This window comes from Rhinatrema bivittatum, unplaced genomic scaffold (genome assembly GCF_901001135.1).
Source record: "Rhinatrema bivittatum unplaced genomic scaffold, aRhiBiv1.1, whole genome shotgun sequence".
NCBI lineage: Eukaryota > Metazoa > Chordata > Amphibia > Gymnophiona > Rhinatrematidae > Rhinatrema > Rhinatrema bivittatum.
Genome location: NW_021820703.1, coordinates 179,343 through 203,243, shown reverse-complemented (window position 1 = coordinate 203,243; position 23,901 = coordinate 179,343). Strand labels below are relative to the sequence as shown.

General features: G+C 39.5%; 1 protein-coding gene across 1 annotated transcript in view; it reads left to right on the top strand.

The window, feature by feature from the left end:
• Nucleotides 1-23,901, top strand: part of LOC115081975 (membrane-associated guanylate kinase, WW and PDZ domain-containing protein 1-like) — a 249,399-nt gene that overhangs the window by 85,061 nt on the left and 140,437 nt on the right. Inside the window, 1 exon segment of the mRNA XM_029586214.1 lies at nucleotides 19,696-19,727. Coding sequence (XP_029442074.1) covers nucleotides 19,696-19,727 — 32 coding nt within the window.

The window sequence follows — 23,901 nt, the reverse complement described above, 5'->3', positions numbered from 1 at the left end:
ACTTTACAAAGGATTCTGTGTTTGGCTCATCCCAGTTACAAAGAAAGCTATCGAGTGTAGATAAAGCCACAACATTATTCAAATTTGTCTGCATGTTTGCTGGTAAAGTAGCGTAAAATAAATGTAAAAACACAGGAATATTAGGCTGGACATCAGCATCCTGCCCAGTTTGTGCTTTATACGTGTCCATGCATTTTGTCAAATGTGCAGAAAAATCACCACTACCATCCCATTTTCCTGCTGTTATGGCTGTGAAATCAATTGTAGTTGGGTATAAAGTATCCAAAGCTTTTGCTAAATTTATTCTATCACGACCTTGAAAAGGGTTCCCATCCACAGCAGAGGTAAGTAATCCAGGGCATACACTAACTACGGACAGTTGAGATAAGTTTATACCACTGGCTGCACATAATGCTTTAAAATCACCGATGGCCAGTTGTGTCCCTGCTGTATTTGTATCTACAGCTTCTAGCCACATTCTAGCTCCTTTATGAATACTTGGTAATTTCTGAATGATGGTACTGATGTCGGTGGGGCTATATGGCTTATATGTAGCTTCCGGTTGATTCTGGGCATTTGTTCTTATGAAAACAGGTTGTTGTAATACTCTATCTCGTGAATCTTTGTGTTGTAATACACAAGCTTTCTGCCCAGCATTCTGCCTTTGTTTTTTGAATCTAGTAAAAGGCGTAGTTGATTCATATTCTAACAATGCTTCACCCCAGACTTCACATCCTTTGACCATGAAGTCATGGTGAATAGAGTCAGCACAATGAACCAAAAGAGTCGACATCAAGTCATCGACTTGCTTCGTGTTCACAGGCCCAACATTTGAACACGGGATGCGACACTGCAGTTTTTCACACTCTTGTGTGATCACCTCCCACCATGGTCTACCATATTTACTTTTACTGTAACCTGTTAAATAATCAAGCACCCATGTGATTATTGCTACATCTTTCTCTCCCTCATCTTGTAAAGGTCCCTTTACCGGGGTTTTACCCTGGTCTACTTTATCTACCTGCTCTACTTGCTCTCGGGATTCCTTTTCTTCCTGTACTGCTGTTAAATGTACTCTTCCTTTAATCTCAAACTCATTCCTCTTTTCAGTATCCTGTCCATGTTCTATACCACGGCTAGGAATAGGTGATGACGGTTGAGTCTCTAGTAAAGAGCCATATCCCATCGGAGTTGGCATTTTAGATTTGTCATCTATTAATTTGTTCAATACCCCTTGTTCAGGTTTGTACATGCTCTCTTTTTGTGTATCCAGGCTTGGATATAATGGAGCACTTGGTGTCTCACTGGTCTCGCTGTATAGGGGCCTATACCCGGCAGGGGTTGGAAAAGTAAAACCATCCTCGTCTCCTGCCTTTAAATTTGGACAAGTCATTACATATGGTGGCGGGTGGGCCTGAGGATCAACAAGTTGGTCCAGAGGACCATTCTTTTGTAACTCTGGGTGGTCTTTCACTATTTCTTGTTTTATTTTTACTCCCTTCTTTATATCTGTCTCAACATAATACACATCTGATGTTAAGGAAAAAAGTTTCCAAATATGTAAATGTTTCTCTAGACTAGCAACCTTATTTTGTTTTTTAACTTGCAGAAATTGTAGGAGGGGGGACAATCGACTAGGCTGTAAAGAGCCCTCTACAGGCCAGGACAGAAAAGAGTCCTTAGCTGCATATTTTACCCATTTGTCATTTACTTTCTTTATTATTTCCTTTTGAAAGGGGAATAGTGCAATAACATATTGGAGTGCCGTACTGTTTTGTGCACTATCAAGAGATAAGGTAGTAGGCCACCATGGCTGGGGAATCTTTTTTAGGGTTATTGCGTTAAGCTCATTATTCTCCATATTTATCAATTTAAAACTGAGAGTTTCCCTCAAAATCTTGTTCCTGTTCCTCTTGATTAGACGACGTACGCCCAACTGTACAAAATATCCAACAGCAAAGCACAAGGCAAAGTAAGCAATTGCAAGCAATAGCGACCCAAAGAGATATATAGCATAAATCATCCATTAAACCAAGAATATAATCTCTCATTAATTCTGAGTACTCGTTAACCCTTTATTCACACAGGACCTGATTTCCTTCTCCCTTCAAGCTCAGTTGATCACTCTGGCTCTAAAAGAGATATCAGGAACGTGAATATATACCTTACAAAATTGTTATATTCAGTGTCACCCTTTATCACGGCCTACTAAAATGACCACAGTCCTGCCGCGGTCGCCATATGTAAATAAAACCTATAGAAACTATAGTATTGTGAGAGAAGATGACACTGAACAAATTGCAATATACAAAAGCTTCTTAATGCAAATAAAAATTTTATTCTATTGAAATCTGTTACATGTTATATTAATATATTGTTATAAGGCTGGATAGGCAACAAGTGGCCTATTCAGGAAGCAAAGAATCAAACTGATTAATAAAATTTATCTATTGCTATACTCACAATTAAGTACACAGGGCAATGAAAGAAACAGCTTTGCTTAGTTATTCCTCTTTTTCATCAATTTTATAGGTTTCATAATATGCACTGCAAGCAGGAAAGTGTATTGCTCTAAATCAGCTCATGATTGCTCCATACCTACACTCAGGGTCACATTTTTCCTTATCATGCCAACGGTCACTGTGGCCTAGTTTCTCTTCCCCTTATCAGCTCTTAGCACACACGTCCTACGTCCTTGGCTTCACAGATTTATTCTCGTACTCAGAAAACATAGCCTCATTTTTCCTGTTTATGCACTTGCTCAATTTAGACTTTGAATTGCTGAAACTGTAAGATCTTTTGTGCAACATGTACATGTTGCCCACTGGGTTCAAATCCAGGTGCCTGGCCCAGTCTGGTTCTGGCTTTAGCATATTTAGCATGTTCCAGGATGTCACTCAGAGTGGTTCAGACCCAGTAGGACAAGTTTTGTGTCTTCCTTGCTAGTGAGCTTAAGATGAGGCTTCTCTGAACTTATCTTTCTAGGGTCAACCTGTAGCTTTCAAGTTGTCCTTCAAAAGGTGCTTTCTGAATGTATAGTTTTCTGGGAGGTCTAACTTATTGTTATTATTTACATTGTTTGACAGAGTAGAAGAGAAGAATAACACCAATTCTTGCTTGATGAACTGTCTATACCAAGATTTGAGCATTAAGTCCTTTGACCCCCCCAGTGTGTTCCTAGAGAGGTCCACCCATAAATGTCTCCTCTTTGGTGCCATGTTTTCATGCGCTGACATTAACTCAGCCCTCCAAGCCATTGTCTAAGCCAGTTGTTTTAAGATTCAAAATAATGATGCATGCCTAGTGTCACATTCCTGCCCTCTGGTTATCAGCTTGGGCAGGGTGAAGCACTAAGTGTTAGGTGCTTGGGCCAGGCCTAGGACAGACTAGAACCAGCTCAGGAATCTGGTGAATTACAAGCAGGAACAGTGGTGGACTTGAGTAGTAAGCTGCAGTCACTTGTCAGGGACTGGATTCAGGAATGGATTTACAAGGAAGCAGGCTTGAACTAGAACTAGAGCAGCAGGCCAAGTACTCAAGTCAAGAACAAGTTTACATGGAAGCACACTTGAGCAGGAAGCTGAACTTAAAGGCCAGGAACTGGAGTCAGGAATAAGTTTGCAAGGAAGCAGGTTTAGTCAAGAAGCTAGATTCGTAGATCAGAAGTTGAAATCAGGAACAAGTTGCATTCTTGGAAGTAGCAGGTTCTGTAGCAAAAAAAGCATATCAAATCAACTGGAACTCGCACTTAAAGATTACCAGTGCTGTTCTGACTAAACCCATATGAACATAAATGCCCACTTTACAAAGGATTCTGTGTTTGGCTCATCCCAGTTACAAAGAAAGCTATCGAGGTATTTGAACTAGCAGGCTTAGCCTTTTGGGGGACAGTTAATGTGATTTGGGCTGCAGAGCTCTGCTCCTAAGCTAGAGCTGCAGAGGAGGTTTGTCAATCTTCGAAGATGTTATATGTGGCTGAAAGCCAAGTAGTTCTTTGTCTCTCCTCTTTATATAGGGATTCATCTGCATTTTTTAGTTCATTACTGCAGAGTAATTAGCTTCCAGATAGACAATACAGTTGGTTCAACACTGCCAGTTTGTTTTTTTTTTTTTCAAACAGTGGCTCAGTTCTCAGCCAGAGTGACACTGACTAAGGATTTGAAGCACCTATCTCTTTGATAAGTTCACAAATGCTGATTGGTAGGTTTGGGGAGCAAAGCAATAAACCCCAGCCACAGAGATGCCTAGCCTGTTCTGGTTTTGTAGATACACAGGCCTTCATTGTTCTTGTCCTATGTATAAAGCAGTTTTTCTTTCTACATATAGGATAGTTGAGCCTTCGTTGTTCTTATTCTCCGATGTATAATGCAGTTTTTCATTATATACATGGGAGAGTACTGAATCTTTCCCTGTATGGGATGGATGTGCCGAGAAAGATGCCAACTATCCCATGCAGCCTTGCAGCAGACTCCATATATGTCAGCCACATACACACAATCAGAAAATTTTCACAGGGTATTGCTCATACACCATCTAAAGCAATGTGAGTTCATTGGGGATTCTGCTAGATGTCACTGAGGTCATAGCATATATTCCCATGATCCTCTGGAAGCAACGGAAAGATAATGTACAGTCACCAAACAACTTGATCCACATTGAGATTGCTGGACCTGATGGCCTTCACGGTGCATGAGTATAGTATGCCTCTATTTGAGGAGGCAGGCACTGTGGACTGAAGCCGCAGTGGAATCAAGCCATGCAGAGTCTTCTGGATAGAATCTGTGTTACAAAGGACCTCAAAGAGATTACCCTTTTAAATGTTTCCTCACCAAATGATCCTCCCGACATATTCATCCAACCTGGGCTGAAGAGTCAACTTAAATGGGCTTTGCACTCAGAGCCTCTTGTGCCTCTGGGGAAAATCTCTACACACAAATCTCCTGGAGTTAAAGGTAGTACTGAATACTCTAAAGTCCTTGAAAAATGAGATGGCTAACAAAATTAGCCTAGTCCAGACAATCAAATAATTGTTCTATATGAACAAATAGAGAGGAACAGAATTTTGCCTCCTTTGTCAGGAAACAGTCAAAATATGGAATTGAATTATCTCTGGAGTGGTCAGAAGAGCATGCTTTTATGGCAGACATGGACTCTCTTGATCCCTAGGAACTGAATTGATTTTACATAGTTGATTAGGTACATGCTAATTTGTCCACTCTCCTAATATCATTTGCACCAGTCCTGCTCTTCATCTATTGTGTTTGTTCTTCCCGAAATAGAAAGCTGTGTTCATCATGTTCTTGGCCCTCATAATTACACAGTCCTCTTACTTGCATCTCCAAGCCAAATGATGCCTTGTCATCATATGGATTAGTGTTCCCATTTGCATCATTGGAAATGGATGGATTGTTGGATTCCTCATCAGACCACGCAGTGGGATAGCTCTGGATTTTATCATAGCCACTTTTTTTTAGTTTTATTCTCCTTTTCTGAGATAGTACTGCCAGTTTCTTCTTTATCTTCAAAGGAACTTGAATATATTGTATTCAGGACACTAAGATTTTTGTTGTTTGTTCTGAGCTGAAATCTCTCTCTTGCCTGGCTAATAAGTTAATCACTCCATCTGCAACATTTTTCTTCTCTCACCTACTAAGGTATAGTTCAGAACTACAGATCACGTCTCAAACGGTAACATTTCATTGATGTTTCTGGACCATGATTATTTCTAAACTGTCAAATCCTGTAGCATCTGCTGTTTTGATGACATTAGTGGATGTTTCTGTAGCTTCCAGACTTAGACAAGTTGAGTTTTTTTCTCAACATCTGGTTGGATCTCACAGAAGAAATGCAGTTTATCTGCAAATTACTGGCACTGCCCAAATACCTTATCCATGTTTACCAAATATTGTGGCATGCAGTTTCCCCAAGTCTTTTCAGAGTTTTGTTGTATTTCTCTCTTGCCTTATGCACATCGTGTTTCTCCTGCAACTTATTTAGCTCTTCAGGTTCAGTGATGAATTGGCTGTACTATTTCTTTTGTAGCGTATGGCAAACAAAACCTTTCGCTAGTAGGGCACATCCACAGTGGATCAGTTTGTAATAGTTATGAGTAGGAAGGTATATGTCTTCTGCTCCTGGAGGAGTTCATAAGGCAGACTAGCTTCAGATTTCTTCTCCACTCTTTGGGAAATAGTTTTTTTGTATGCATATACTGAAATACCCCTAGTAAGTGAAAACCTTAACACTCACAAGGAACCAGGGAACTATGAAATTCATAGCTTTGATTTCCAGTTCTGAGAGTTCTGTTTCTCAAGAAACAAGTCAAGTTGGAGATTTCAAAAAAAACTTAATTATGCAAAATCAGGGTCACCCAGCATATCCAGTCTGTAGCCCTCAATGATTAATGTAGAAGAGGATATAATTATTCTGTTTTTCAGATGAGGTATCTCACGTTCTTCTGGCTTCTATAAAGGAATTCACTAAGAAATGTGATAGTTTCAAATAGAGACAGTTTGTTACATGGTATCTCACACAAAAATTGTTTGAATACCTTCTATGTCACTTAGTCTGGCCTCAGAACCAACTCTGTTAATGTTCACCTTGGTGCGACTGGCACTTATGACCATAATGTAGAAGGAAAACCTATTTCTATGCAGGTTTTATTTATCAGATTAATATGGGGCTTGCTTCAATTGAAACCTTCCATGTAGCCTTCTACTGTGCAATTACGAGACATTAACATGGTTTTAGCCCAGATGACGGAAGCCTCTTTTGAGCCTCTGAACTTTTGAGAGTTCAGGTATCTGACCTAGAAAGTCTTTTTTTTTTTTTTGAGTAACAGTTACTTCAGTGTTATGCCTCTGCCCACGGACCCCATCCCATGGACAGGCCCTCCACCTTCCGCTACCATCGCTGCCGGGATGCCCCGCACCCCGGCTGATGCCATCACTGCTGTGCTGGCCGACGCTGCAGGTCCCCTTCCGCGGCCAAGCACCACCACCCGGCTGCTGCCGCTCCTGCTCATTCGCAGCATGGAGCCGCTGCCAGGGTCCTCTGCTCGAGCGGCAGGAAGCCGCCGCTGCTGCTGCCTGTTTCTTCTTCGTGGCATGAAGCTGCCGCTCTCTGCTCTCTTTCCCATGCGGCAGGGACGCCGCTGTTGCAGTCATCTTCCGGGCCTTCCATAGGCATGGGCATGCGCCTCTTCGGCACTCTTAAAGGGTCAGCGGCGGGAAAAGCCCCGCGGCCCTCATTGATGTCATCCACCCTCGCCTGGATTAGTCCTATAAAAGGGCTCTGCTTCAGGGCCTTCAGATCTGGTCTTCACAGTGATCTGTGGTCTTCCTTCCGGTCCAGGTCCTCTGTGGTCTTTCTGTGTCTTGATGGCTCTTTGTTCCATGTTCTTCATGTTCCTGGTCTCCTTCATCTTGATGTTCCTGGTCTCGTCCCTTGTCTGAGCTCCATCATCGCTTGTTCCATTTGTTCCAGATGTCCTGCTATCCAGTAGTCCTGATGTTCCGATGTCCTGATGTCTAGATGTTCCTGATGTCTGACGTTCCAGTCCTGATTCCGTCATCCTCATCTCCAGTTCTTGGGTTCCTTGTTTGTTCACCTTTCCTGGCTTGCCATCTTCATGGTCCGTGACCAGCCCATGGGGGGCTGTATAGGGCGCCTCGTGGCACAAGGCCTACCTGCTCGTCTGCAGCGTTAGCCTCCAGAAGGCTCCTATTTTTAATGCCAAGCTTCTGAATACTGAGTCTTGAATCCTGAATCTTGAATCCTGTCCCGGTCTTTAGAGTACCTTGTGCCTGCTTCCGTCCATGCCCAAGACTCTGCCAGAACCTGCTCCACTTCAGCATGGTCCACAACCAGCCACAGGCGGCTGAGTAGGGCGTGCCTCAGTGCAGGCCTCTCCTGAATTTTCGTCATGTCCTGGCTTCAATTTCCACTGCCTCATCTGGAGTCTGCTTCACTTTCAGCGTGGTCTGCGACTAGCCATGGGTGGCTGTGTAGGGCAGGCTGCGATGCAGCACTCACCCAGTACTTTCTCCTGAATCCTCGTCTGAGACCTCCTAGTAACCTGAAACCTTGTCTGAGTCTTCTGAGTAACCTGAAACCTTGTCTGAGTCTCAGAGTATCTTGAGTCTTCGTCTGAGTCCTCCGAGTATCCTGACTCTACGTCTGAGTCTTCCGTATCCTGAATCTTCTGTCCCAAGTTCCATGTCTCATCTTGTTCATGCCCTCCACCTCCTTCTGGCCTCACGCACTTGTCGTTTCCAAGCAGCGGGTCCAGAAGGGCTATCGAGTGGCCGGAGGCTACTTCTGAGACCAGCATTGTGTTGCTGGGTCTCATTGGTGCGTGTTGGTCCAGTGAAGGGCTGAGCCTGCCTCGTTCCAGTCCAGACAATCCTTGCCTTGTCTTCAATCCAGCCTCGTTCCTGCTCCACCCGTGCTTGTACTAACTCACCTCTCACGGTGTGTCTTGGGGCTCCTCTCTGAGCCGTGCTGTGATCCAAGGGCTCACTATCTCCCTTGAGAAAGCGACCGCTCTTCCGCATTTGCAACATTCAGCTCACAGTGAAAACCAGACCCTGGTGGATTATCTACCTTACACTAGATTTCATCATAATAAGATGGTGCTTTGCATGCAGCTTAAATTTTCTCTGCCTAAGGTAGTGTTGGGCATTCACCTTAGTCTGTTAGTTGTCCTACTAATATTTTTCCATATACCATATACCTTTAATGGTGAAGCAGCTCTCCACACTTTGGATTACAAAATATCCACCTTCATTCTAAAATGAACTCAAGCCCTTAGAAGGTCCGTTATTCTTGGTCTTCCTTTTCACCCCAATATTTCTGACAATGTGGTCATAAAATGTAGGAAGGTTCATATTCAAAAGTCATTTAGACAGATAACTCAAATGTTAGCCATCTAAATGGCAATTTTGGCATATTCAGCCATTTATTTGGCTAAATTATAGCCGGATAAAAAAAGGAGCGTTCCAGGGAGAGGTTGAATATTCCAGTTAACATGGCCGAATATTGGGAATATCTGACTGTTTGCCTGATAATTTTAAGTCTCCTGCAGAGCTAGCCAAAAGTTATCCAGCCTTGTGTCACCCAATAACTTTGTTTACCTGGATATCTTTAAAAGATATATGGGTAAGTAGTGCTGACAGTCAAAAAAATATATATATATGTATATCAGTGGGCTCAAGGCTCAAAAGTATACCTTCCCCATTATGAATTATAAAATAGCTCTATCTGATAGGCACCTTTCAGATGCTGCACAGAAGCTGCCAAGAGCGGGTAAGATAGGATCTTCGCTCCTGACTGGGATGTCTTTTGGGCCTTGATGGGGGGTCGGGGGGTTAGGGAGGGAGGGAAGGAGGGTGCACACTCGTATGAACTTGTGGGAGGCTGGGGTCTGCGAAAGTAAAAACCTTTACTGCACAATGGGGAAAGGGAGCGGGAGGGGGCCGGTAATGTTTGTTTGGGGCGCTAGGCAGACAGAGCAATTTTACATTTAAGAATTGGAAAGAAATACTTTGAGCATTGGGCACTTTGATTTATTTATTTATTTATTTATTTATTTATTTATTTATTTTTACTGTTAGCTCTACTTACCCAGATTCTTTTAAAGATATTCAGTTAAGCAGAAAGTTAACTGGCCACACTAGGCCAGATAACTTTAAAACCTAACCTGTTATATTGAAACATAGCCGGTTAGGTTTTAAAGTTAGCTGGGTACATGTAGCCAGATAACTTTAGGCCGGTAAATTCAGTGGGACGATTCTCCCGCTGAATATATGGAACAAATTATCCACCTAATTTTTGCTGGATAACTTACCAACTAACCATCCTACTGAATATTGACCTAACTATTTCTAATTGTGTAGCAGACTGCTTCTCCTTCTGTTATGTCCAGGTTGATTTAACATTAGAGAGGCATGTCGAGGTCTACCATGTTATGGTCATATCAGTACTGATTATCTAGGGTTTACCTCTCTTGGGAAGATTTGCAAGTCTTTATTATCATATTGTATTTCACCCTGGGCAGCTTTCCTTTCCATATAAAGTTTATAACCGCACCCCACAATGCTTGTGAAACCACTATAGGGACATCGTATGGCAGGTGCATAAAAGGATATACCAGTCTTAGCAAAATAGCCATCTTAACCACATTTTCTCTCCCTATCAGTGAAAGGGACAGTGAGGACTATGTCTGCAGATCAGCTTTAAATTTTGCTAAGAATGGGATTATAATTATCTTTATACAGATTATGGTAATTTCTTGAGATCCAAATGCCTAAATATTTAAACCCCTGCCCAGTTTTCTGAAAAGGCCCCACCTCCCTTGGGATCTTCCTAACCGGACCCATCAACATTAATTCCGATTTCGAATAATTGATAACATACCCTGAAATGGCCCCAAATCCATCAAAGCAGGCAACTACTTTGTCAACCCTGTCAAATATATTAGTGTATTATCGGCATACAGCAAAACTTTATGATCACAACCATTATATCTAAAGCCAGTGATTCCCTCTGAACACTGTATTGTCTGGACCCCAAAGGCTCTATGGCAAGGTAAAAAAGTAGAGGGAACAGAGGACAATCCTGCCTTGTCCCCCTTTCTATTGGAAACAAAGCCAATGTGAAACCATTTGTTTCCACCCTTGCCATAGGCATTGTATAGAAAGCTCTCAACCAGGCAATAAACCAATCTGGCAATCTAAAGTGCTTTAAGATATAAAACAAAAAAGGCCAGGAGACCGGATCAAATGCCTTATCCACATCCATACAAATAATTGCGCCCACAGTCGCCTTTTTGGAAAGCAAATTAAGAAGATTAACCAGGAGGGTCATTACATCTTCTAACCGAATAGCAGAATTTTAACTAATATCTCCATATCAGTGTTGAATTGATTAGGGAAATGGGCCTGTATGAGGCACATTCCAAGGGATCCTTGGCAGGTTTTGGAATTAAAACAATCTTAGCTTCAGTCAAGGTTCACATCCTAGTCCCCGGAGTACACAGATAATTAAACAATTCACATAACTAAGGAGCTAACTGATCCAACAATGCCTTTATAATACTCCAGTGTAAATCAATCTGGGCCCAGACTCTTGCCCCCAGCCAAGAACCTGACTGCATGCGTCACTTCATCAAGAGATATATCCTCTGAAAATATCCACACCTCATCCCCTTCTAATCTAGGCAGGCCTGGAATTTCCAAAAAAAGCTTTAGTCCAGTCCTCATTTGGCTCTAACTGTGACTTATAAAACCTAGCAAAGTGTGCAGCAAATAAGCCATTTATATCCAATGGCATTCCCTTGACATTTCCCTTCTAATCTTGTATACCAAAAATGACTGAGCTTTCCCTCCTAACCTGAATTTATTTAGTCATTAACAAACCAGCTTTCCCCCTTTTTTCATAATAGTTTTGCTTTAAGAAACACATGGATTTCTCAATCTTACAAGTTTGCAGCTCCCTCAATTCATCCTTAGCAAAGCCTTGATGTTTTTGATGCAACTGCAACATCATTCTCCACTTTGATGGCGGGGGGAGGGGGAGGAGCAGAACAGGATAGAGGCCACAACCAAAATGGGCCCTGACTTTTAAGGTCTGAGGTTCTGAGATGCAGACATAAAGGAATAAGCACAGGATGGTTCTAAGGCCAAGCCCCAAAGCAAGGAACATCAAGCAGTATTATCTGAATTATCAAGACGCTTCCTCACCCAATAAAAAATGTTATTAGCAGTAATTTATGGGTTTGACAGTTGCTTGGTTTTGATTTATTATATATATTATTACCCTTATCATAAGGCTTTGGGGTAACTGCACAGTTACTACCCTTGAGAGAAATATGAAGGTATCCTGCATGGAGCGGCAGTTATTACAGTAAGAAGCTTACTGGGCAGACTGGGTGGGCCATCTGGTCCTTTTCTGCCATCATTACTGTTACTATGTTTAATTAATGTATTACATTATCAAGCATGAAAAAATATTGTATTCTACTTCATTTTAACTTACTTACCACTAAATATAGTCCTTGAGGTTATAACGCTCCCAATGACAAAATTGTAGCAAAAGTTCTGAGCTACATGGAAACATTAAAGAACTGTGTTTTGCAGTCTTAAATGTAGATGCAACTCAGGAGTTTCAGATTCATAGGATACAAGGAGTATTCAGCAACGATAGTACTGAATGATGGTCCAAATGTGCCCTCCATGTTTGGGGGGAGGGGGTTATTACTGTAAAGGGATAAATAACCCATTCCTCCTTGCAGCCTCCCATCTCTCCTTTCTCTGGCTCTCACCCATCTCCACTCTTTCTGCCTCTCTCTTTCTCTCCCCCAGCCCATTTCCTCCATTTCGACTGACTCTCCTCCTCGCCCCATCCCATCTTCTCTCCTTTTTGATTGTCTTGCTTCCCAGATCCTCATCCCCTCTGTTTCAGGCTTCCATTCTTTCCTGGTCCCCATCTTTTGCTTTCATCACTTTGGAAGCAGCAGTGTAGGGACAGCACCTCCCACCCAACCCAAGCTGTGCAGTGAGTCCCTATGTCCTTTTTTTAATCTGAAGTATGTACAATTAGAATATTTATTTATTTATTTAATATATATTTCTATACCGGACTTCACGAATAGAATTCACATCAGGCCGGTTTACATGGAACTTAGGGGATGAACAAGTGTAACCAAAAAACGAGAAGGCTGAATCAAGCAAAGTTACATAAAACAAGGGCATTGAACTTGGGGGCTAGAGTAGCCAGGAAGAAAGGTAGAGCGGAAAAGCAACAAATAAATAATATATAACTGGTTATGAGATTGGTAATTATCTCATTCCTTAGGCTGAGTTCGAAGTGACATTTTGACTAGGGGAAGGCTTGGAGGAAAAGCCACGTCTTCAGTTGTCTTCGAAAGGTATGAAGGCAAGGTTCCAGTCTTAGGTCAGTCAGAAGTCTGTTCCAGAGTACCGGGCCTGCTGTGGAGAAGGAACGTTCTTTGGTGGTTTTTAGACGGGTGTATTTTGAAGGTGGGACTTGAAGGGTCCCTTTATAAGCTTCTCTGATGGGTCTTTCGGACGAGTGGTGTTTGAGAGGGTTCTGAAGGTCTAGTGTGAGCTGTTGGTGAATAGATTTGTGGATTATCATGAGAGCTTTATATAGAATTCTATATTTTATTGGCAGCCAATGCAGGTTTCGAAGGATGGGGGTAATGTGAGCACGGCAGTTGGTATTGGTTAGGATTCTAGCTGCTGCGTTCTGGAGCATTTGTATAGGTTTTGTGGCTGAAATGGGGAGCCCCAGTAGTAAGGCATTGCAGTAGTCTGTTTTCGAAAATAACGTGGATTGAAGGATGGTTCTAAAGAATAGGAAATGGGACCATCATTGAACAACTAAGCACAGCTGTTCTGACTAGAAATTTGTTTTTATGTTGTCCTTATTCCACTGCCACCCTGAATCCTGTAGTTGTATTTCTTTTCCTTAATTTCTCTGCAAGGCATATAACCTTTGCTCTGATAGCTCATTAGAGCTGCAATGTGATTTTTTCTGAACTCCCTGAGTAGACATTACCTCTTTCACATGTCCTTACTCAAGATGGTTTCTCCCTTCTCAATTGGTTCCTTAGACCCAAGGCATCCTGGGACAATTGTTCCTCTGGAGGGATTTCTGCAGATTGAAAAAGGGGCTCTACACCATGCCGGCAGCATCTTCTGTTAGTCTTTCACTAAACTCTTAGGAAATGCATTGTTTCTTACCAGTTACATTCAACTACAGCATTCAGAGAACACTCATTACAGCTGTGTGACAGTTCCAGAGAATTTGTACAGTTACTGTTGACTTCATTTCATCGCATTCAGCGTTGTTGTCCTAATAAAATGTTTTGGAAGTTAAGAATTAAGTCTCTCTGCATATCTAAAGTTGGCCCAAAGGTTATCTAGCTGTCTCGCAGCACAAGGAAAAAAGGATGTGCTTGTGAGGACAGCACAACAGCGCATTTACTGTTCTAGCAATATCACAACCTGCATTTGTGTTCCACAGCCACACTACAGCTGGCTCCCTCTCCCTTTCTAGTCCCTGTGGTGCGCCATCAGATGCAGATAGCCTTGTCTAATTGAATTAATTATAATCATCAATGTCATACTGATAACACAGAACACAACCTTTCTTCTTTTTAAAATGGTTTAAAAAAATGTTAGTCCATGTAAGTGCAAAAGGGTAAACAAAATGGAGGAAAGTGAAGTAGGCTTGATCCACTCTATAAGGCCTGCTTAGTATTGTAGTTGAGGCAAAAGAAATAACTGTTGCATAATTTAGTCAAAATATCACCTTACCTTATCTTGACTCTACTCTTCTTTGTGTTGTTTTTGTTTTGGTTTTTTTTTTTTTAAAGCAAGATTAAAGCAATTGTCTTATTTTTAATTGTGTCCTGGAGGAACAGTGAAATAAAATGACCTATCCAAGGTTATACGGAATCATTAACAGAGAAGGATTTTGATATCACATTTCAGGACTTCTCCTGAATCACAGTCCAGTTCTCTAACCATTAGACCACTTCTCTTCCCCGTCATCTCTATTGATTTTATAGTGCTCTTAGGTCTCCTTACTTTTCCTTTCTTTCTTTCTTTACTTATTTTTGCCTTTGCCAATCATCTTTTATTATAGCAGTCTCATTTTCTAACATTTTCTTAGTTCTCATCATTCAATGACAATTGGCAAAGTAATTAGAATAGTGAACTATAAATCAGCAGAGCTACTGAGATCAAATCCTCACACACTCTTCTTATAGTGCAGTTTACCTAATGATAACCGGGTGGTGATAATTTTCAGGCTTCCTTCTTCTCTTTGGAGGCTCTTGTGTAGCACAGGCACCACATATTGTAGCTAGACCATGCTACCAAAATGGTGACAAAATGCATGTTTTCTAAAGCATTATAATTATAAAATTATAAATTAGATACATAGGCATAAATTAAATAAATATAAATTAGATATATATATATAAATATAATAAATATAAATTAGATACATATAATTATAAAATTATAAATTAGATACATAGGCAAAGCCCTCTTTGCCTATGTATCTAATTTAACCCAAACTATGACTCCTGACATCCCTGCCAACCTAGCTCAAGAAAAAGCAGAGGAGTTGGCCCTCTTCTTTAGCAACAAAATCTCCAACCTAATAACTCAGCTGAGAACCAACACTTCAACGCCATCCAACACATACCTCCACTACAACGAAGACATTTCTCTACAATCATTTGAACCCATCACTACTTCTGAGATTCTCTCTTTATTGAAGAAAATGAAACCTTCATCTCACCCTTTAGACCACATCCCATCCAAACTTCTCCTGCTAATACCAGAAACAATCTCCAATGCTCTGACAGTCATTATTAACTGTTCCCTAGCACAAGGAATCTACCCGGATGACCTGAAAATTGCATCCATCAAACCGCTCCTAAAAAAAACCCAACTTAAATCCTAATGATCCTAACAATTTCCGTCCTATATCCAATCTCCCGTTCATAGCTAAGGTAATGGAAAAATTAGTTAACTCCAGACTCTCAGACTACCTCGAAGAACACAACATTCTGTTCCCATCTCAATATGGCTTCAGAAAAGCTCTAAGTACTGAATCACTGCTAATTTCCTTGACCGACTACCTCATCATGGGCCTGGATAAAGGTCACACTTATTTACTGATCCTACTGGACCTATCAGCTGCCTTTGATACGGTTAACCACTCCACCCTACTAATTCAATTAGCAAACATCGGAATAACCGGAACAGCACTATCATGGTTCAAATCGTTCTTAGGGAACAGAAAATACAAAGTCAAAATCCACAACAAAGAATCCCAACACTACTCTTCATCCACGGGAGTTCCACAGGGCTCCTCCCTTTCACCAACGCTATTTAATGTATACCTGCTCCCTCTTTGCCAACTGCTAACTAACTTAAACCTTAAACACTTTCTGTATGCAGACGACGTCCAGATAGTCATACCCGTTAAAGAATCCTACACCAAAACTCTAGAATTCTGGGAAACTTGTCTTCAAAAAATTGATGGTCTCCTCTCAAACCTCAATCTAATACTAAACTCTTCAAAAAGTGAACTCCTCCTAATCTCTTCTGAAAACAGTAACTTTGACACAAATCCTCCACCCAATTTACAAACGCCACAAGTAAGAAACTTAGGAGCCATCGTGGATAACAGGTTAAACCTAAAAGCATTCATAAATCAAACTACTAAGGACTGTTTCTATAAACTCCAAGTCCTAAAAAGAATAAGACCACTCTTCCATTTTCATGACTACAGAACTATTCTACAATCTATAATATTTGCTAAACTAGATTACTGCAACTCTTTGCTTTTAGGTCTTCCAGCATCTCACACTAAACCCCTTCAGATGGTCCAAAACACGGCTGCGAGAATATTAACAAACACACGGAGAAGAGACCACATATCACCAATCCTCAAAGACCTGCACTGGCTGCCAATTCACTACAGAATCATATATAAGTCCATAACCACTATTTTCAAAGCTATACATCAACAATCTCAGCTCAACCTTCAAATTCCTCTCAAAAAATTCACGTCCAAAAGACCAATCAGAGAGTCCTATAGAGAAACCCTACAAATACCACACTCCAAAACCATGAAGCACATAACCGCCAGAGACAGGGCATTCTCCACTGCAGGACCAACTCTGTGGAACTCTATCCCGCCAGATTTGCGGCAGGAACCATGCCTTCCTACTTTTAGGAAAAGACTTAAAACGTGGCTATTCGTGAAAGCTTTTCCTGAACTAAACTGAACTTATTACATTATCAACCAGTCGCCCAGACTTTGCCTTAATCATGGTAATTAACATCCCTACTTCATAAGGGCAATTCATCAATGCTATATGCACATTGACTGGCATATATATTCTTTTAATTTAAACCCCTGCTTCTTTTCTCAGATCCAAGTTATTTTATTCCCTTGTTTTATTGTAACTGCATTCCTTAGCCTTCTCTTGATCTATGTTTTTTACTACTATTATTATTATTATTATTTATTACTAAATGTTATTTTTTTGGTTTTGTTCCTGTCCACTTGTTAATTGTGAACCGACATGATGCGATATTTATCGCGAATGCCGGTATAGAAAAACTTAAAATAAATAAATAAATAAATAAAATGATTTGGGATCATACGTGGAAGAAAGATGCTACATACATGTAACTTTTATAACTAATGTGCATTATTCCTGGGTTTTTGCATTATTCATGGTTTTGATGTTTCTGAGTGTTCGAAGAAACTGGATTTACAGAGAATAATATTGATAGGTGTGATTAAAATAAAGTGTTTGAAAAATGGCAAATATTTAGTTTGCTTCAAGCATAAAAAAGGTGAAAAAAGATATATATATTTTTTTTTTAATCTGCTAACTCTGTTGCTGAATAAATTGTTCATAGTATCAGGGGTTTAACATGATGCTCAACAGCATTAAGAAACAAAATATTGTGCCTTCGTTCCAAAGAAGTTCCAAGGGTATTTTGTCTCTGGAAGAGCAGTAACTGTATCTCAGTTGTGATTGTCATAAGGAAAACTGAATGCTGCTCTGTGGGTGATACTGAATGAGTGTGCTGTGATTGACTCGATGGCCCCTATTTGATTCTATGAGTTTGTAGATTCTGTAGAACAATTATTATTTCACAAAATGTTGCATTGTCGTAACTGTCACCTCTACAGTGTTATTGACATTTTATACAAGTTATACAAGCCGTCATTTTTGTAGAAAGTCAATTACAGCTTGTTCTGCAGTAAACACTGGCACAAAGCAATGACATTTTATGATTCATGTGTCATAAGAGAGATGCCAAACAGTGGCCTTGTGGATTTTCAATCACATTTCAACCATATAAGCTTTTCTGAATTGTAATAAATGAAATTAATTGTAATATGAAGGACAGATTAGGGTTTCTGATCTGTGAAGTGCAGTGGAAAGGTTTCATGTGAATTATATATTTGAATCCTTTCCTTATTTTGGCTTAACTTGATATAAGGAAAAAACCTCATAAGAAATGCCATGCTAGGTCAGACCAAGGTTCGTCGCACCCAACATCCTATCTCCCACAGTGGCCAGTTACATCTACAAATCAACAACATATGCTTGAAATTACTTTTATCTTTTATTAATTAGGCAAAAGTATCATTTAAAATAAAAAATGCAAGGGGATAATAATTAAAATTTTAAAAAATTGCTATAATGTAGTCTAAATGTTGCATTCTACCACATTAAATCTGTCCTCCCACCCAAGAGGAATGCACTGCATACTGATAAAAAACCGATCAGGATAAGCATCAGTAATAGGAAGCTCCCATTTTCTACCCCCATGTCTAAATGTCTAGAAATATTTTTTTTAGCTAAATTCAAAATATAGCATATTTTTATGCAGCATTTTCAACAATCAGCAATGAACATTGTTGATCATTTTCAACTGTTGATCACTTCCTAGATTTAAAAGCTGTCATAACAAAAAAGCACTGTCACCTGACCAGCTGTTTGCATTTTGATAACATTTATTTCATTGGCTTTCTTAAATATTTATCAGTTTTCAGCATATCTTTAGCAATAATATTTATATAGAAGGACTAATAAAAGAGTGGGAAAGATAGTCTTGCTAGAGGACTATAAAATAATATTGTAAGACTGACAACAGAGAATGCAAACATTAAGATTATATGATTGTTAGTATTTGAAGTGTCAGTCTTTAACGATCGCAGAACACATTTCTGCTTATTTATCATTTACAGAAATTTCAATTTCCAAAATATATTTCACCCCTGTAAGGGTGTTCTCCCTTACTTTCCACATATAGGTCTGTTGAGCAGGTGGAAATTAGCCTGCAATTTCAGGCATCTTATTCCTATCAGTCACAACTTCATCATGCAACTGGCAAGCAAGAGTACTTATCCTCCCTAAAATGAGCCACAACAATTAACTTTCACTTTTTCCAAATTACTTGTCCCCTTCCTAACAATCTACAGTTCCATTTAGCTGCCTATATCATCCTGCAGCTACATGTTTGCAAGAGAATGAATGATTTGGATTTCATTTAGTTGCCACTCACATAAACCGCAACCCATGCTGAAGATAAAAGAATATCCTTTTTTCTTTATTTTCTAGTTGGTAGTGCTTCTTGTCCATGGGGAGATATGACGTTATTAGCCAGGAATCCGTTTTTAAAAAGATACCCTTAAAACCAGCATGCATCTCTTGTGTGGTTCTGATTGGTCCAATAAAATTGACAAGCAGGTCACGTCAAAAGGAAATATCCCTAGCTTAATTGTGAGCTAAGTCTTTTTTAATCCAAGGGAGCATTTGAGATTCTGTCCAAGTGTTCAATTTCCCAGGCCACTGAGGTCTGTGAATTTCTTTCCCCAGCCTCCAGGCTGCTGCAGCACAAGTCAGCATAGCTAATGCAGATAGATCTCTCTCCTTTCCTCCCTCCCTCCTTCTCTTTCTCTCTGTGCTTTGATTCGATATGAACAAGCTGATAACTCCGATGCTAGAGAGGACCTGACATAACTCTGCAGATGACTACGTTAGGATAATACAGCTTTGAGTCTTCTTAAAGGAAATTAGCAATTATATATTAATGATTACTTCTCCTTTTTGCCATTTTGCAGGACTGCCAGTCCCAACAAAGAGTCCAAAGTCGGTAAGCCTTTTTTAAATGCAGATATTCATGTATTTTTAATTCTCCTGGTTTCTTTTATCATCACAGATTTTAATTTTGGTATTCAGTGTTTGCTGTTTGTATCAAGTTTTGGGGTGTTCGTTAGTATTTGTTGTAGAGATGGTAGTGATATGTTGCATAGTTAAAGAGCAGAATATAGACAACATGCAGCTTCATGTCAGAAAACGCTGGCTATTTGTTTAGCTTTACTGCTGATTTGGAAGAATGAAAAATTCATGTTTAAACTTGAAAAATAAGACATTGCTTCCTTGTAAAAAGATGGGTGTTGCTACCTTTTTTTCATCTAGGATTCATATCAGTGAAGACTACACATCAAAGTATTTTGTATTCCCTTACTGAGCTTTTTCATACATCCATAATAAATTATTCATAAAACAGAGTATGATTTTTTTTAAATTGTATTGGATTTGCCTGCTGATGCATTTAACTGTGTAACACTATCAGACATTTGCTTGGTGTGGAAGATACCCTTTGTCTTCTATCTGGTGCTTAGCAGCATTGTGCTGCAGGTGTGAGATCTTTTCAGCATCAATACTATGCTTTTCTTTCTAATCATGCTTCTTGTAACCTGTTTCACATGCTAATAGCTTAGAGGTTATAGTGAGGGGCATTGTGAAAGCTTGTCTCCTTATACAGAAGAAAATAGCCTGCTACCGAAATATAAGGAAAAGCAATGTGCATTGTTTGTAAAATTAAATCTTTGCAAAGTAAAAGATGTATTTTTTCTTGAAATTACTGGAAAATTATTATATAATATCACTTCAAAACACATTTATCATGTTTGAGGTCTTCCCATATAACAGCAAAGTTGACCAGTGGTCTTTTTTTTTTTAAGCTGTTAACTGCAGAAGGTAATGTTCCATACCTATGAAACTGTGCATCTTTAAATTTGCTGATTTTTATGTCTTCAGTATAAGTTATTTTCATCCAAAAAGAATATCCATGAAATAATGTGATGCCAGTGGCTTAAGGCAGTAATAATTAAATTTAAAGTCATGTGACTTCTGGCCTATACCACTGTCAGGTTACATTAAAACTGAGAAGAGGAAGTATGGTTTCTGCTCATCCTCAAATTGTACAAATGTTAAAATGTGTGTATGCATGTGTCATAGCCAAAGATTATTTCAACCTTTGCAAAAATGGAAACAGCTGGTATGCACTATGTGCAGGTGTAACAGATTTTGCATTATTTCTCTTAATTCCTTTAAGAAAATGGAATTGAAGACATCTAAATTGTTTTTAATATATCTTGCATTAAAATCCTATCTAGAAAACAATCATTTCAAGCATTAGTCTTCATTATGTAAATTACCTTAACATGTAAATAAATGCAATGATCAAACACAAAGGCCTAATTTTTAATTTACTAACCTAGTTTTTCATTTAATTTGTTTGCAAGTAATAGAAAAGTCACTGAAACAGGGACTATTCTACAGATTTTACAAGCACAGATGTCCTCTATCTCATTGTCACTTGCAATCCTTGGCAGTGATCATCATGAATAGAGGAACGAATCAGCTCAAATGAACAACATAGTATTTGCTATGGCAACTGTGGGATCACATGATACCTATATTACCTAAAGTGCTTAAAGGAAAACATATCTTAAAATGCAATAGCAGTATTTCACTGGAAAATAGATTTTTTTTAGCATGTAACACATATGAGCTGCCTAGACTCTTGGATTTGCAGCATATAAGCACCCAAAATAAAAAAATAAATACAGTTATATAAAAATATTCTTTCAATTCCAATAATTAGGGCATCTGAGATATCCCCACTGTCCTCCATGCTTTCCCAACTCCAACATTTAAAACTCATCTGCATACCTAATCCAGGCTGATAAACTAATTCTGACACTTCAGTAACCATTTGGATAATTGGCCATAGCTTTAGTAGATTAATATAACTAAATCTAATGCAGATATTGAGCCTCTGTCCCTAGCTACTTCCTACCTTACCCCAAGGAATATCTTTCAAGTTCATCATACAATTGCTAATTATCAACTCTAGGGCCATTAGCACAAACACACACTGTCTAGGCCGCCCAAGCAGCATGTTGCCAAGGACTCACCTCAAATGATGGGGCCCAGCTCCTGCCCAAAGACAGGCCTGCCATGTATTGCAAGAGCTTGCCTGTAAAATGCCAGAGCCAGAGGATGCCCTGGCTCATAACCCTGGATTACCACCCTAGCAGCAAGACCCACCATATACTGACCCATCAGACTCCCCCCCCCCCATATGCCACAAAAGTTAAAATACTCACTGTAAGAGAGATAATGATACACAGTTATCACCCAAGTATACATAGCACAGGCTTCTCTCAACTTTATTCCCCTGCTAGCGCCATCCATTTCTTTGGCAGCTGGCCAATACTGTGCCTTGAGGCCAGCCACCCAGTGATGACATCACCGCAGGTCTCGTGGTATACTGGGTTGGACCTGGATGTGGCTGTGCAGCCACAGAGTTTGCCATGTGGTTCAAGGCAGAGTTTAGGTTACTGCCACAATCAGTTGTGCCGCAGGCCCTCTCACTTGCCTCACCCACCCCTCTATGAAGCAGCAGACCTATGGGAAACTGGCAAGTTTCCCCTCCCCCTCTGCGACTGGTAAGTGTTTTCTAGGCTTCCGGGATAAGTGGGGAGAAATTGGGGTGGCAACTTGGGTACCCTGTTACCACTGGTGCCCGAGCACTGTGAATCTTGGGGGGAGATCGCAGGAGCAACAGCCACCCATATACTTCTGGAGGATGACATTTATTCTTATTTTCATAAGAAAACTTCCTTCTCTCTGATTTAAATGAGATTGTTTTAACATATATGTAGAATATACAGAATGAATTAAGATCAAGTGGTTATTCTTGTCTTCTTCTAATGTAGTTGTTTCACTAGCAGGTTTTCATATCAGGTCCTTCTTTTAAACAAACATGCTTTAAAGTAAGGAACATATGCTTGCATTTTTCTTTCTGCTCTATAACCCATCCACATCCCAGTCACTCTAAAGGTTGCAAATCAGATTTTTGATTGAACAAGACAAATAGTGGTAATTTAATCTTTGTCTCATGTTAATGTTAACTTTTACTTAGATTAGGTTGTAACTAAAGAAAATCAAGCTTTGTGAACTCAAAAAAGCATATTCTTAAGCTTTTTTCACAAGTCCAAACTTTTCTTTAAACTTATCAGAATAGATAATATAGAATTTCCCATTGCAGAGGTTAAAATTAGTTTGAATTGTCTTGTCAACAATTTTAAATAGTTAACATAGTTAATATACCACATTTCTGCTATGTTTCATATATAATTTCATATCTATGTTTTTCATATTATATCTATCTATATAAAATTATAGCATATGAAATATATATGTGTGCGTATGTGAGAGATACCAAATGGCCTGACTGAATATAGAAAAGTATTTATTTAGTAATGGCTTTCACAATGATGCAAGAGGCTTTTCATAACTAGTATTACAAGGACTATACTGAACATGAATAATTATTTCTTTTTTTTTTTTTATATCTATTTATTGAATTTTCACAAATTATTACAGATAAATATCAGCATTTCACAATAGAAGGGAGAAACAATTGTTATTTAAAGACAATTATATTTGGAAAAAAAAAAGGAAAACATCCCTTCCATTTAGCCCACAAAATTTATAGGAAATAGGGGAGAGACAATTTGAAATAAAAAGCAGTAAGTTAAAGGTAATCTTAAATTATTTCTTTTAATCAGATCATGCGATGTATCTGATTTATATCTTTTCAAAATGTAAAGGTCCTTAGTTTCATGCTTTTTGAATGTTACTTTTTGAGTTTTTCAAGTTTACCTCAATCTCAACTTTAGTGCAGCTGTGCTTCCTCCTATTTTATTTTTATTTATTTTTAGATTTTTTTATATTCTGCTTTTCACACTTTTTTTCAGCACTTCAAAGCGGATTGCATTCAGGTACTGTAGGTATTTCCCTATCCCCAGAGGGCTTACTAAGTTTGTACCTGAGGTAATGGAGGGTAAAGTGACTTGCCCAAGGTCACACGGAGTGACAGCAGGACTTGAACCCTGGTCTCTGGTTCATCGCCCGCTGCTCTAACCACTAGGCTACTCCTCCACTAATGGCATAATTACCATTCATCTCAG